This window comes from Dipteris shenzhenensis, chromosome 3 (assembly GCF_047967505.1).
Source record: "Dipteris shenzhenensis isolate YYH24624 ecotype China chromosome 3, Dip_SZ_1.0, whole genome shotgun sequence".
NCBI lineage: Eukaryota > Viridiplantae > Streptophyta > Polypodiopsida > Gleicheniales > Dipteridaceae > Dipteris > Dipteris shenzhenensis.
The window spans coordinates 58,350,667-58,364,197 of NC_141598.1; the positions used below are offsets into that span (position 1 = coordinate 58,350,667).

General features: G+C 42.6%; 1 protein-coding gene across 2 annotated transcripts in view; it reads left to right on the forward strand.

Moving 5' to 3' along the window:
• The window catches only part of LOC147904074 (sodium/calcium exchanger NCL2-like), a 64,691-nt gene extending 54,341 nt beyond the window's left edge, over positions 1-10,350 (forward strand). Inside the window, exons 7-8 of one of the 2 annotated variants that reach the window (XM_087370404.1) lie at positions 9,793-10,033; positions 10,099-10,350. In XM_087370404.1, coding sequence (XP_087226530.1) covers positions 9,793-10,033; positions 10,099-10,106 — 249 coding nt within the window. In that variant the 3' untranslated portion in view covers positions 10,107-10,350. Of the gene's footprint in view, positions 1-9,792 lie in introns of both variants that reach the window. The other variant, XM_087370399.1, reaches the window with a different exon arrangement.
• The last annotated feature ends 3,181 nt before the right edge of the window (positions 10,351-13,531 follow it).

Here is a 13,531-nt window from a genome sequence, read left to right on the forward strand (position 1 = left end):
TTCTACTTCCATGACCACTCCTCTTGCTCCTTCTTCAGCTGTGAAGTTTACTCTTACTTCTTCTCTGATTTCTGGTGAGGCTTTGTTGGATAAGCCTTCTTTTAATGCTCCGAAGCATTACTGGAGAAGCTAGAAAAATCACAGGCCACTCTTTCTCTTGTTGAAGAAGTTCAGGATGCGACTCCTGTTAAGCATCTTTAGCCTCCTTTCCCTCAGGATATGGATGTGCCCCTTGCAGAGGGGATTATACAGGATGCTGCCCCTGCTCTTTCTCAGGTTGATCCTCAGAGTGAAGCTGAAATGCTGAGTCTTGCTTTCTGAGATGCAGCTCTTTCGTTGGAGGATACAGATGTTGATTTAGCCCCTTTGCCTTCGATGCCTGTGCTAGAGTCTTCTTCTGTTCGGGATGCAAAAGTACATTTTTTACTGGAATCTTTTCATCCCATGTTACAACAGGTTTTTGACCCTGTGATTCAGAAATTTTGGGTACTAGCCTATATAAAAAAGAATCACAAGGGCAAAAAACAGCTTGTTTTTATTGATGGTGTGGTTTCATCATTGCATCAGCTTTTACAGAGCAATAATTTGAAGCTGGAGGATGGTGTGCTTGATCCTCCTCCAGCTTGATATGTAACTTTTTACTCGGTTGCCTCATGACTTTTGCTCTGAGGCTTTACTTGTAAATTTTTTCCTTGTACTTATTGGTGGGTTTTTACCTCTTTTAAGGTTTCCCACACAGAAATATAAGATTTCACTAAAAAAAAAAAGTGTGTGTGAGAGAGAGAGAGAGAGAGAGAGAGAGAGAGTTCCCACAAAAGAGAGAGAGAGAGAGAGAGAGAGAGAGAGATCCTACCGTTTTCTTTCAGTTCAGGTGAAAAGATATTTATCCATATTGTTTTCAGCTCTTAGAAGAGAGAATATGCTATCTACTCATATATGTAAGCAAAGTTGCTGTTTACATCAATTGACCTCTACTCTCTCTAGAGGTCAATTGATGTAAACATGAACATTGCTTGCATACATGAGTAGTGTTGGAATAAATTGCCAGTGTCACTTGGGAATGTGTCGGGTGCAGGGGTTCCAATCCCCATCCCATCCACACAGAGCATCTCCCACATCTAACAAAAGGTCGACAGGATATTGGGAGAGGGGCTCACTATCTTCATAAATCCAAGGAATACCCAAATTCACACTTGTAAATGGGATTACTCCCCCACATTTCCATGTGTTAGCTGCGTGTACCATGGGCCTTTTAGTCCTCTTTATTTCATTATCCACACATGTTTCCTTAGGAACTACGCGAGGGGCTTGGACCATACCAAGGCTCATAAGGCCTATATTTCCAACAACCCCCCATGGTCCAACCACCATGAGGTGCAAATCGACTCCCCACAAAGGTAGGCAAACCTCTAGAGCTAAAGAGCCCCCATAACGTCGTCATAAACGTGATTGTCCACACACAAGGACGAAGCTGCCACTCAAATCGATTCACATACCATGTCGAGGATAAATTCTACACTGGCAGTTGAAGCACAGAGCGGTTGCCACCTCCTGCGAGCGTGCAGTTGCCATGCCTAGACCACAAAGTAGCCAACACAACCATCTTAGCACAACAATCGCTACCGCAGTTTAGAGTGTATGTGCGATGGTCACATCTCACACTGCACACTTACTTTCCTAGAGCTAGGTCTGGCAGCTACCACGAAGTTGCAGTCCATGGAGTCTTTCACACATCTACACAGCCGTGCCAGTACACGTTTCAATCATAGTCCGCAGAGCCGCTCCCTTCTCTGATACCATGTTAGAAAGTGCATTAGAAATTGCCGAGTGTCAATTGGGAATGTGCTGGGTGCGGGGGTCCCAATCCTCGTCCCTTAGCCACGCAGAGCCTCTCCCACATCTAACAAAAGACTGGTGGGATATGGGGAAAGAGGCTCAGACTACATTGCACATTTTTTAAACACATGGGTGAAGCCAAAGATAATTTGTAAAGAAATGGCAACTCGTAGGAATATCCAAATGTACCTTTGTATATGGAATTTCCCCCCACATTTCCACATGTCAGTTGCGTATACCATAGGCCTTTTAGCCCCCTTTATTTCATCATCCACACATATTTCCTTATGCACAATGAGGGGGGCTTGGACCACGCTAAGGCTCCTAAGGCCTATATTTCCAACAACCAAAACTACATGCCACAATTGGGAAATCCCAAGAACAAAGCCCACAGCATAGCAGAAAACAAGGCAGCACTCAAGAAGTAGACCCAAAAACAAGAAAGAGGTGCTAAAAGAAGCACTCCAGCAATGAAGGCCTGAATTCAAACCAAAACTGCCTCTAAATCTTCTACACACATAGCACCTACCCACACACACATACCAGGCGGAGAGCAAGAGAAAGGATTGTCATGGAAATTAAAGCCATCGGGGCAGCAGCAAAAGTGGGGAAAAAACCAAGGCATAGCGCTCGACTTGATCACACGGGCACATACTACTCCACGACAAGGTGGCTGGCTGTCACGAGAGGCTGTCCTAGCGTGCTTGCAGCCGCACCAAACAACTCCATAAGAGAAGTCGTTAGTTAACTGTTCTAGATGTGGCGGAGACAACCCTTCTACCAGGCAAGAGGTTTGTCAAGATGCCAAATAAGGATCCCACGCTCTTGAATCCATGGTTGTGGGAGTAAAGATGAATATCTTTCTTGTAGAAATGAAATAGGAGAATAACCTGGGGTGCCTTGATCAAAATTCCAATTGTTCAGAGAGGGTAGCAAATTGGGAGGCCTGTTAGCATGTTTGTGAGAATACGTGAAATAGGCTTGTGATGCAAACCCTAACAAAATTGTTTGTTCATCTAGGGAAAAGAAAGAACGAGATCCAAGCCTTTCTAGGTTGAGGATGAGCTGACGGGAGAACACAAACATGGCTCCAATAAATGCTCTGTAAGCCGAGGGTATTTTCAGGATTTGGAGGGTATTTCCAAGATGTGGAGGACAGCCTTCTTTGAGAAGAGGTCCTATCACTTTTGTAGGTGCTACCGAAGGCCTAGGGCCACTAGTGTGAGATGCAAGGAGTGGATGATCCTTGCAAACTATGGGTGTTTATGTAAAACTACAACCAACTTCTTAGTAAACGAAGTGCAAGGGATTGCGTAGCGATGGTGCAAGTGTCTGTGGTAGCGGTCATGGTACATGCGCGGTGCAGAAAGAGTGAAGAGTAGTGTCAATAATAAGAAAGAATGTGCAACACACTCACAACATCCAGCCCTCAATGTGGACAAGGCTGAACTTAAGCCACATAACACACGGTGCTCTGGAATAGGTAAAGGAAGATGAAGGGAGGGGGACACAGAATGAAGGAAGGGGCTTTGCAGCCAACAGAGTTGGAGGTAAGCATAGCACATAAGATGAAAATGACCAATATACCAGATAGAGATATACCAATAGCAGATATACCAAATGGAGATACATTAGGCAAGTTCGTGACTCCAGCCTCTCTCTCAGACTCTAGTATGGGTTAGGATGCTCGCTTAGTAGGTCCACCCTTATGCTCATTGTATCAGGTTCTATGAGTCTCATAGACTCATTGGTCTTTAGTAGACTTTAATAAACTTTATTTCTTTCTTCCTCCACTCATGTTTAATGATCGAATGCACGAATGCTCCTATGCTCAAACTGTTAGAATTATTAATATATTCTAGGTAGTGGTCAATGTAATGTAATAAGTGAGTTAGGGGCAATTTTCCCTCATAGAGGTTTTTTCCCCTAACCACAGTCTAATCTCTAACTACGGTTAGTGATTAGATAGGGTTTTGTCACTTAGACAAAATCCTTATCTCTTTCCTTGTACTCACACTTCATTCACTTCAGTTCAGTTGACATTTGGGAGTGAACCACGTGCAGCTCACTCTTCATCTTGCTTACTCTTGCTCTCTTGCTTTTTCTCACATTTGGTATCAGAGCAATTCCTTCTCAGACCTGCTCCCTGCTCCCAGCTTCTTGCTTCCAGCTCCTGCATTGCGGCTCCATCGCCAAGCTTCAGCTCCCTGACGTCCGTACAGCTCCATCACGACCTGATGTCCGTACAATCTGTACACTCCTGTACAAATGTATGGATTCCGCACCGTGCCTGTTTTCGTCCGTACACCCGTGCAGAAATCTGTCCGCACAGTCTGTGCAACTGTACAGATTTTCGTACTGTGCGACAGTTTCGTCCGTACAGCTTCCTACGGCCGTCTGCACACTTCGTGATGTGTCAGTTTCGTCCGTACATCTCCGTACTGTGTCAGTTTCGTCCGTATAGTTCTGTATGACACTTCGTACATTTTTGTACTGTGTGTCAAGTTCGTCTATACAGGTCGTACAGTATGTCCGTACAATTCAGTACAGTTTTATACTTGCAGACTTTTACAGGCTGAAGGTATAAGGTGTCCGTCAATTGCAGGCAGAGTTCATTTTCAGGCTCAGTTGTGCATCAGCCATAATTTGGCCTCGCTTTTGGGAGCACATTTGAAGCTGTAGCAGACATTGCAGTAGATCTGTAAGTTTTGGAGGATTTTTGGGGCTTTTGCAATTGCACTGCAATCTGGCAGTGATATTTGGGGCTTTTGTAGGCAGAGTGCAATTTGTGCAACATTTGGCGCTTTCAGATCATGTTTCCTCTTCTGTATGCAATTTTTCGTAAGAAATCGGGGCTTTTGCATTTGGGTTGCAATTTTGCAGCTAAAAGAGCATTTTGGAAGTTTGCTAGAAGTTCTGGACTCAGGACGAGTCAATTTGCAGACTTTTGTCACTTTTGGTAGATTCTATTTGCAGATTTTTGGGAATTCAACAGAGGATTGAAGTGCATTTTGAGCCTTTGATAGGCTGTGACAGTATTTGTCACTGTGGGCAGATTTTCTTTGCAGATTTTACTTGTGAGAAAGGGATTTCAAGTATGTGCAGAAACTCTTGGATAGGTTCAACATGCATGATTGTAGGCCTATTGCCACTCCCATGGAGCTAGGGCTGAAGCTTACTATGTATGATGCTGGTGAATCAGTGGATGTTACACTTTATAGCCAGGTTGTTGGATGCCTCATATACTTGTGCAATACGAGGCCCGATATTCAGTATGCAGTATTTCAGGTGAGCAGATATATGCACAGCCAAAGACAACACATTGGTAGGTTGTAAAACGCATCTTCAGATATTTGCAAGACACAAAGTCTTTTGGCTTGATGTTTTCCCAAGGGGGATGACTTGCAGATGCATGCTTACAGTGATTCAGATTGGGTTGGAGACTATGATACTAGGTAGTCCACTAGTGGTAATTGTTTCTTTTTGGGCAACGCTTGCATTTCTTGGCTGAGCAAGAAGCAATCTACGGTGGCTAGTTTCTCATATGAAGCTCAGTACAGGGCAGCTTTCACAGCGACAGTTGAGTGTGTTTGGCTGCGACGTTTGTTCGTTGATCTTCGTCTCATATTGGAGGGTCCTACTCCTATTCTCACTGATAGTCAGAGTGCTATTGTAGTGGCAAAGAATCGTGTGTTTCATGCTCGCACGAAGCACATTGAGGTTCATTATCACTATGTCAGAGAGAAGTTGCATGCAGGGGAGATCAGTATGATCTATGTGTCAACACATGACAATGTTGTAGACATCTTCACCAAAGCAATTCCACGTGAGAAGTTTGAGGCATTTTGTAGTGCCCTAAACTTATCTCTTTTTGGTGATTGATTGCTACCTTGTACACCACATTGGCAGTGCAAGGGGCGCTTAGAATTATTAATATATTCTAGGCAGTGATCAATGGATTGTAATAAGTGAGTTAGGGGCACTTTTCCCTCATAGAGATTTTCCCCCCTACCCATGGTCTAATCTCTCTCTACGGTTAGTAATTAGATAGGGTTTTGTCACTTAGACAAAACCCTTATCTCTTTCCTTGTACTCACACTTCATTTACTTCAGTTCAGTGGACATTTGGGAGTGAACTACGTTTAACTCACTCTCCATGTTGCTCAGTCTTGCTCTCTTGCTTTTTCTCACTCAAACGCCCCATCCCCCTTCTCACCTTCTCTTCACCGTCTCCTTGTTCGGCTCCCCTTAGCTAGGAATCTTCTTCCCTGCTTCTTATTGGTTGTCTTTCTGTCTCCGTAGCCATTTTGTCGCTTCGTCTCTTGATGGCTTCTGCTACTCCTAGCTTGCTCCCAGTCGGCGACTTAAGTACTTCATGTGCAGCTCTCTGTCTACTCCATACGTATGATAAAGGTGTGATGAACGTGTGACAAGATCTGACCAAGGTGTGACCAAGGTATGACGAAGGTGTGATCAAGGTCTAATCAAGGTGTGGCCACGATCAGTCTACTATGCGTATAATAGTTTCCCCTGCCACTATCATTCACTCTCTCGGTGAATGACAACCAATGGCTTGGTGCCATAAAAGTACAAAATAAATAAAGTAAATAGAAATGGATTTTAGCTTGACATCTCGAAACTTCAAAAGAAATGGCTTGTAGCCTTACATCATGAAAGAATACCATTGTATATATACAATGTGGCAGAAGCAGAACTAAATAGAAAATAAATCAACCAGCTAGATCTAGGAGCCAGTGGAATTGCAAAGAAAATACATCCAACAGTGCTAGATCCAAGAGCCAATTTTTTCTGGACTAACATCAAATAGAAGTTAGTGAATGCGGTAGATGTGCGGAGGCTCTGGGGTTAGTCTCTTCTTTCTCCTCTAAAGTGTCCATAATGTATCAATGGTAGCCGGATCTGTAACGATCATGCTTCCATCAGAATACCAAAAACTTCAGTTTGTATCCTTATAAAGTCCTCCTACAACCTCACATGTGACTTTTGCAGATTTTCTTTCTCCTCCTGAAGTTATTATGGTGGTCTGGTGACTTTATAACTCTACCACTTGCAAATTAGCTTTGGCCTTGTTTGTAACCATGGAGGTGTATCTTTCTTTTAGAACTGTGAGTTTCCGCTGAAGTTCAGCCTGGTGAGTTTAATGAAGACGCTTCTCCGTAGTTTTTTTGGCGGCTGTCCACTCTTCCTTTTGAAGACAATGAGATTGCTTAAGTTCATCGTGTTGAGTCTTCCACGTAGTTTCCATGGCTTGTAAAGTTGCATCCCACTAAACTTCCCTTGCATGTAGAGATGCTTCCCACTCTCTATGTTGAATTGCAGCAAGCTTTTTTGTCTCCAATCTGAAATGCTGTTTTTGGGACAGCACGCGGCAAGTCTGGCCTGTAGAGTTAAACAACGCAGTACCCAACTGAATAAAGCTATCCTCCATGATGCGTTACGCCATGTGCATTGATAGTTTTTCCGAAGCATAGATATCCCTAAAAGTCATGCATTCAGCCATGTCAAGAATCTCACGGTAGCCCTCAAAGGCAGCTCACATACCTTCATTCTTCATGGGCTATCATATCATTCTTTGCATTTCTGCATTGGTGTGGATGCTCGTTTAGTAGCTCCACCCTCATAGCTTATTTGTACCAGGATTTTCACAGTCTCATAGACCCATCGGTCTTCCGAAGACTTTAATAAACTTTCTTTCTTTCGTTTTTTCTCTCTCCTGTAAAGACAACTTGTTACTTGTTGGACCTCCTAGGTCCTTGCAAGGCAGTGTCGCGTGTCAATCTTTGGGATCTCGGTAGAGGTGTCATGTTGTTAGATGTAGTACTAGCTTGTTGCATATATGTGTGAGGGGTACTTGTTGCAGTGGTATTAGATAAGGTTCTTGTGCCCAAAGTGAGATTTAGATCAATTAGTCTGTACCCTCTCAAAACCTGTCCCAAACTGTGTTAAGAGTGGAAAAGAGACCTTACTGCTTGTCTATGATCTATGACTCTCATAGAGAGATGAGGCTGCTCAACATCTCCAATAGATATGTCTAGCTGATCTTGTGCTGATCATGAGACACACGCCAATGTCGTCCTCGAAAATAGATAACGAGAAAGGATTTGAGAAAGTATTCATCATAGAGGGAACAATGGCTGATGTCATTTCGCGAGTGAAACTTAAGGAACATGGCCTAGAAGTGACTTGAGAACGACAATCCTCGAGACCTAACTGTGCCTGAATAGAAACCGAAGGTGGGGCATGAGAGGCTGCCACAGGTGAGAGTGGCAAAGTAGAGTGGTATGAAAGATATCGGCAGTATAGAGGATGAAGCTGAGACAAGAGATGCCGGGATTGAAGAGACTTCGAGAGAGGTTGTTTGAAAGAGGGGGTGTGGTGGAGACAATAGAAGAGCGGATATCAGTTAGAAGGAGAAGAAATAAGAGGAGGTGCCACAACCAATGGAGCTACTGCCCGCCATTGATGTAATGAGGATCTCAGGTCCTCATCTCTTCCAAGGTCCTCATCTCTTCCAAGTTCCAACTTTCCTTTCAGCATCAAAGCTGAAAACTCTATAAACCTAGGGGAAAATAAAAAGAAATGAGATTGTAAAAAAGGAATGACGCTACAAACGTCCAGATTCTAGCTTCAGTGTGCTAGCTTTATGGTCGGTCAACTTCTTCCTCTTGTTCTTTGGGAAATATATGTTTTATTTTTTTTTGGGGGGCGTCCGAGAGGGGGGGGGCTGCACGCTCTAGTATCCATACCATGCGTGTATTGAAAAACTATAGATGAAAGTAGAAATGCAGCTTTAAGCTTACAAAACTCAACCACAACGGACCATCTCCTCCATCTGTGCATAGCACCAACTGGCTTCTATGACATCCTTCTACACTTGATACAGACATAACTCGCATGTGCTACTTCAGTAGGCTTATAAATTGGTATCCCTCCTTTTCCATCCCTGGGGTCCTTTCTATTGAAAATTCATGGTGACTAGAGGTAGTACATAGTGCTACTAAAATCATGCAAAAACAGATCACTAGACAAAAAAGATAGACGCCAATCAAAACAAAATGCGTTGAACTTTTAAACTATATGAGTGACAGCAACCACTCCTTGTTCACCTACAAGTCTCGATCAGTAGCCAAAGGGTGTGCAGAAGCAAAAGGACTGTTTATCGAGAAACATTTGCTCCCACTGCAAGGATAACAGCCATCAGGATGATTTTTGCATTTCTTGCCGCATGTACATTGAGTCCTATCGTGAGGCTCACAGTTTAAGACAATCTCCACTTAGAATGCCCTAGCTGTCCGGTCTATCCATGATGTACCACCTGTCATAGTATGACAATCATGTTGGATGTGTCTAGATAACATTCTAAATATAGGTTATAAAACTGCAGTAGAGGCTCTCATTCTTCTAAACATAAAAGTTTCACAGATGGGACTTTCGAAATTAGCTCCTATAAGAGTTAAATATCATTATCAATATTATAAGGGTTTTATATTTAAATACCAAAGGGTCATAAATCATCCTAGAGTTCTTGCTTGCTATTCTTCATCTTAAATTCTTTTTGGATGGACAGAAATTCCACTCTTTAGACAACCCCTTGAACAAAGTATCATCTGATTTGTAAACTTGTCCAAACGTAAAACACCAACCGTCTATCTTTTGAAGCACGCTTATAGTAATTGGGTTTTAACTATGCCCTGTTCTGAAACAGGCAAGATACAATGAGTTGATGGAGTAAGTCATACGTCCATTATATGTCGTAGAAAAAAAATTGAGACCTACAAATTCCATTCGAGAAAAAAAATATGTTCTTTCTGATTGGAGCGGATGAAGTGATAGCTCTGCTTTGAAGACCTGACAGGATGGGGAATGGAGAGAGAGAGAGAGAGAGAGAGAGAGAGAGAGAGAGAGAGAGAGTGTGAATTTTCTATGGTTTTGCAGATCTATGGTGGGGTGACAATGAATGCTACAATGGGTTTGGGAATCTTTCTGGCTGTAGTTTATGCACGACAGCTGGCATGGGATTTTTCGTCAGAGGTGCTTGTGATCTGCATGGTAACTGTGTTCATGGGGCTCCTAGGCTCTTTTCGTAAGGTTTTTCCCTTGTGGGTAGCGGGTGTGGCACTCTTGTTGTATCCTGTTTCACTTGGTCTTGTTGCTATCCTGGACTACGTCGTAGGGTGGCAGTAATCATGGGTTCTGAAACACAAGGATGTTCTTGAATGGGACAAAGGAGTAGAATTTTTGGGCAGTAATCATGGGTTCTGAAACACAAGGATGTTCTTGAATGGGACAAAGGAGTAGAATTTTTGGATCAAAGTTGTTGGCTGCTGTTGCTGATTCGTTCTAGTACATTTGTTTGAGGGTGTAGATGGGTTTCGGCTGTACAATTCTGAGCTTCTGAAAGTAAGTAATGTCTGAGATAAGGCATTTTGGGCATGTTTTGCGCATAAAATGCTGCACCTAAAACATCTTGTGCAGGTGTTCTCTGCTGAGTAACTGCGCACGTAAGTGTAATAATTTGGACATCACAGGAGGGTTGAAAAGGTTCCCAATATGAAGAGGGCTTTGGCTTGGGCAAAGTCTTGGTAGCGGATTTGTATTCGATGAGTTTCAAGAAATTACCCTTGTCTAGCTTGCATTCATAGGAACAATGTGTAGAGTTATGCCCTGTATACATTTAAACTAGTATGTTAAATTTGCTTTGGCACGCTGAGCATTGTAGGGTTAACACCCTTGTATACGGTTAAACTAGTATGTTAGATTTGCTTTGACACGCTCAGCATTAATCCCTATACAAAATCTATGGTGCAAAATTTTATTTTATAACAGAATGTTTAAGACTGATTTTCCAGCTACTCGTCTTTAAGGCCTTGTAGCATTCTTTAGCTACATGTTACAAGTTTTCCATAGATTGGAATAGTTGTATGTGAAAGGCATGCTTTAGAAGTGGAAATAAGCTGAAAGCTTAGAGTGGATGTGCAAATTCTAGGTTGGCATGGATCCATTTTGAGGAAAGGTGTCACTGTGTCTTTAATTTTAATTTTAGAGACAGTAATTTTCTGAATTGTAGTTATTGGCGCAAGAAAATAAATTGTAGAGACCTTGTATCGCTGTTTTCATGAAGCATTGTCCATAATTTATTGAAGGCCATCTGTCAAAGGGCTTATGTTGAGTTTAAATTGGAAACCCAAACCTCTTCCATTGTTCTTTTTAAAATCTTTTATTTTGGGCTGAGGTTTAGTCCCTTGTGGTATGAACAAATTTAAGGAAAGTTAAAATTGTAGCCAAGATAGATAGGCCTTGCTTTGGTTTGATGTTAAGAGGGTGAAATAATGAACCGTGGCTGGAGGATGTCTTCAATGATCTCATGGACACAGTAGAAGAGTTTGCAATCCTTGAGTTTGAGGAGAGGGAGATGATCTCTACATTGTGTTGTAGAGTACCACTAAAGCTTAAGGTTGAGGGAGCAAACCTTATGAAGAATAGGATGTAGCAGCTCGAGGTATTGTATATTAACCTCGATAGTATTAAGCTAGATGTATTAACCTCGATAGTATTACACTAGATGCATTGTAGGGTGGACATTAGATCTACGAAGCATATGTGTGTCGTGTAGTGGAAGAGCTCCGCTTGTATTCGAGTAATCCTAAGATCTAAATTCAAGGGTTTTAAAAGTAAATCCAGAACGAGCACGCTTTGAACAAGATGTTAGCATATTCTAAGATTGATGTTTTAAAGAGAGAAAATAGGTCTGCCAAGAGAATGTCAGAATTGTTTTTTGGGGGGTATGTTTTAATCGTGCAAAGGTATAAGAGAACCTCTTTTGCTTGCCTTCTTATTTGTCCTTTGCCATGGACAATTTCACAATAGCAATGAAACGAGTCATGCTTATGTACTCCGGATCACAATGATTACAACATCAACTTGCAGAAGCAGTAGAGACTTTGAATCCCACAGAGATGGTTTAAGTCATCATGAATGGATTAGGAGAGAGAGATGGGAATTCAATTCAGAGTATTGTCATGTAAAGTAAAATTTCAACATTGGAAGAGCTATAGTCAATGCTATTTGGTGAACAGCCCAGGACTCAAGCCATTCAAGCAATCGAGTCATTCCAATGATTAAGCATTTAGAACCTTAGAGGTAAAGATAGAGATAGAGCATCTTAGAGATGTCATCATTATCAAAATCATTGTATCATAATTAGCATCTCTAAGATGATTTTGATAATGATTTTCTTTTGGATGTTTGACACATTGGTTGATAAACTTCCTCTCCTCCGCAATACATAGGAGAAGAAGTTTATCAACCAATGTGTCAAACATTCAATACAACTATTGTCATACAATTAGACATTGTGAAAGAGATTGTTGCAAGGAGTACAACCAAGGTGATCAATTCGGGAGAAAATTTTCAGTTTGTCTAGGGGGCTTCTTCAACATTACTTATGGCAGTATTCTTCGTTGGAGAATCACAAGACAGATTCCTTTAATTGTTCGAGCGGCATATCCAGGTTCTTGACATTTGTGTTCCATTCAGAAGTTGAGAGGGGGTGTTTGAGGTCGACGTCTCCAGATGTCACTTTAGTGAGAGGGTTACTACCTGTAAGTGTGCCTATCTCCCATGAGGTTAGGCTAGTCTAGAGAGAGGGCCTTGTTGTGGGTGAGCCTGTCTCCATGAAGATTGAGTAGGAGCAGGGTTCAGAGTCAACTTGGGCACATGTTATTTCCAAGACCTTATGGTTGTTATAGCCCTTATTTTAGGGGTCTCTTTGGCTTGTATGTTTGCAACGGTGGTTGGTTGTGGAGGTGCTCTTGGAGACAGACGAAGTGGCCTTATAGGCAGCTCTGTAGGGCATTATATTCAATGGTTTGGTCGGTTTGGCAGGTGCCAGTAAAGGTGTGGATTTTGAAGGTGGTCCGATCAACTGGTTGACCACTTAGTAGCCTCCCATGTGGTAGGTCCTAGAACAGAGGGGGTCAACCCTCTAGGAGATGCAGTAGGGATGTGTGTTGGCCCTTTATAGAGGTGAGGGTGTTGGCCATAGGCCTTTCTCCTAGTTGTTTGGTCAGAGAAGGGGGTCAGTGGCCATGCATTCCCTTGCTGATCGGTTGGTTGGGACAGGAGGTGACCCTGTAAATAGGTCCGTGTTGGCCCTTAATAGAGGCGAGGGGGTTGGCCATAGGCCTTTCTCCTAGTTGTTTGGTTAGAGAAGGGGTCGGTGGCCATGCATTCCCTTGTTGGTCGGTTGGTTGGGGCAAGAGGTGACCCTATATATAGGTTCCCCTCCCTTAGTTGTTTCCATCTTATTGTGGAGGTTGTTGAGTAGTTGTGCTCAGCTCTTAAACAGCTTGTGTAGAGGTTTTCCTCCAGGTGGAGGGGATTTTGCCAGAGATCACTTGCAATTCTCTTGTTTCTCTCTCCCTCTCATTGTGGTATGTGAGATTCTCTCTCTCTCTCTCTCTCTCTCTCTCTCTCTTTTGTTCATTTCCGCTACACTTCTCATAGACTCAAGGGCTCATTAATCTGAGTTTTCCCTCTCAATATTCGAGTTGCACTGCACACGAGGTTATTTGACTAAAATATATGGCCAAAAGCATATAAACTAGCTAACAAGCACTTAGAACCCCTATACAAATACTTGTGCATGAGTAAATGGGTGTATGAGCCACCAATC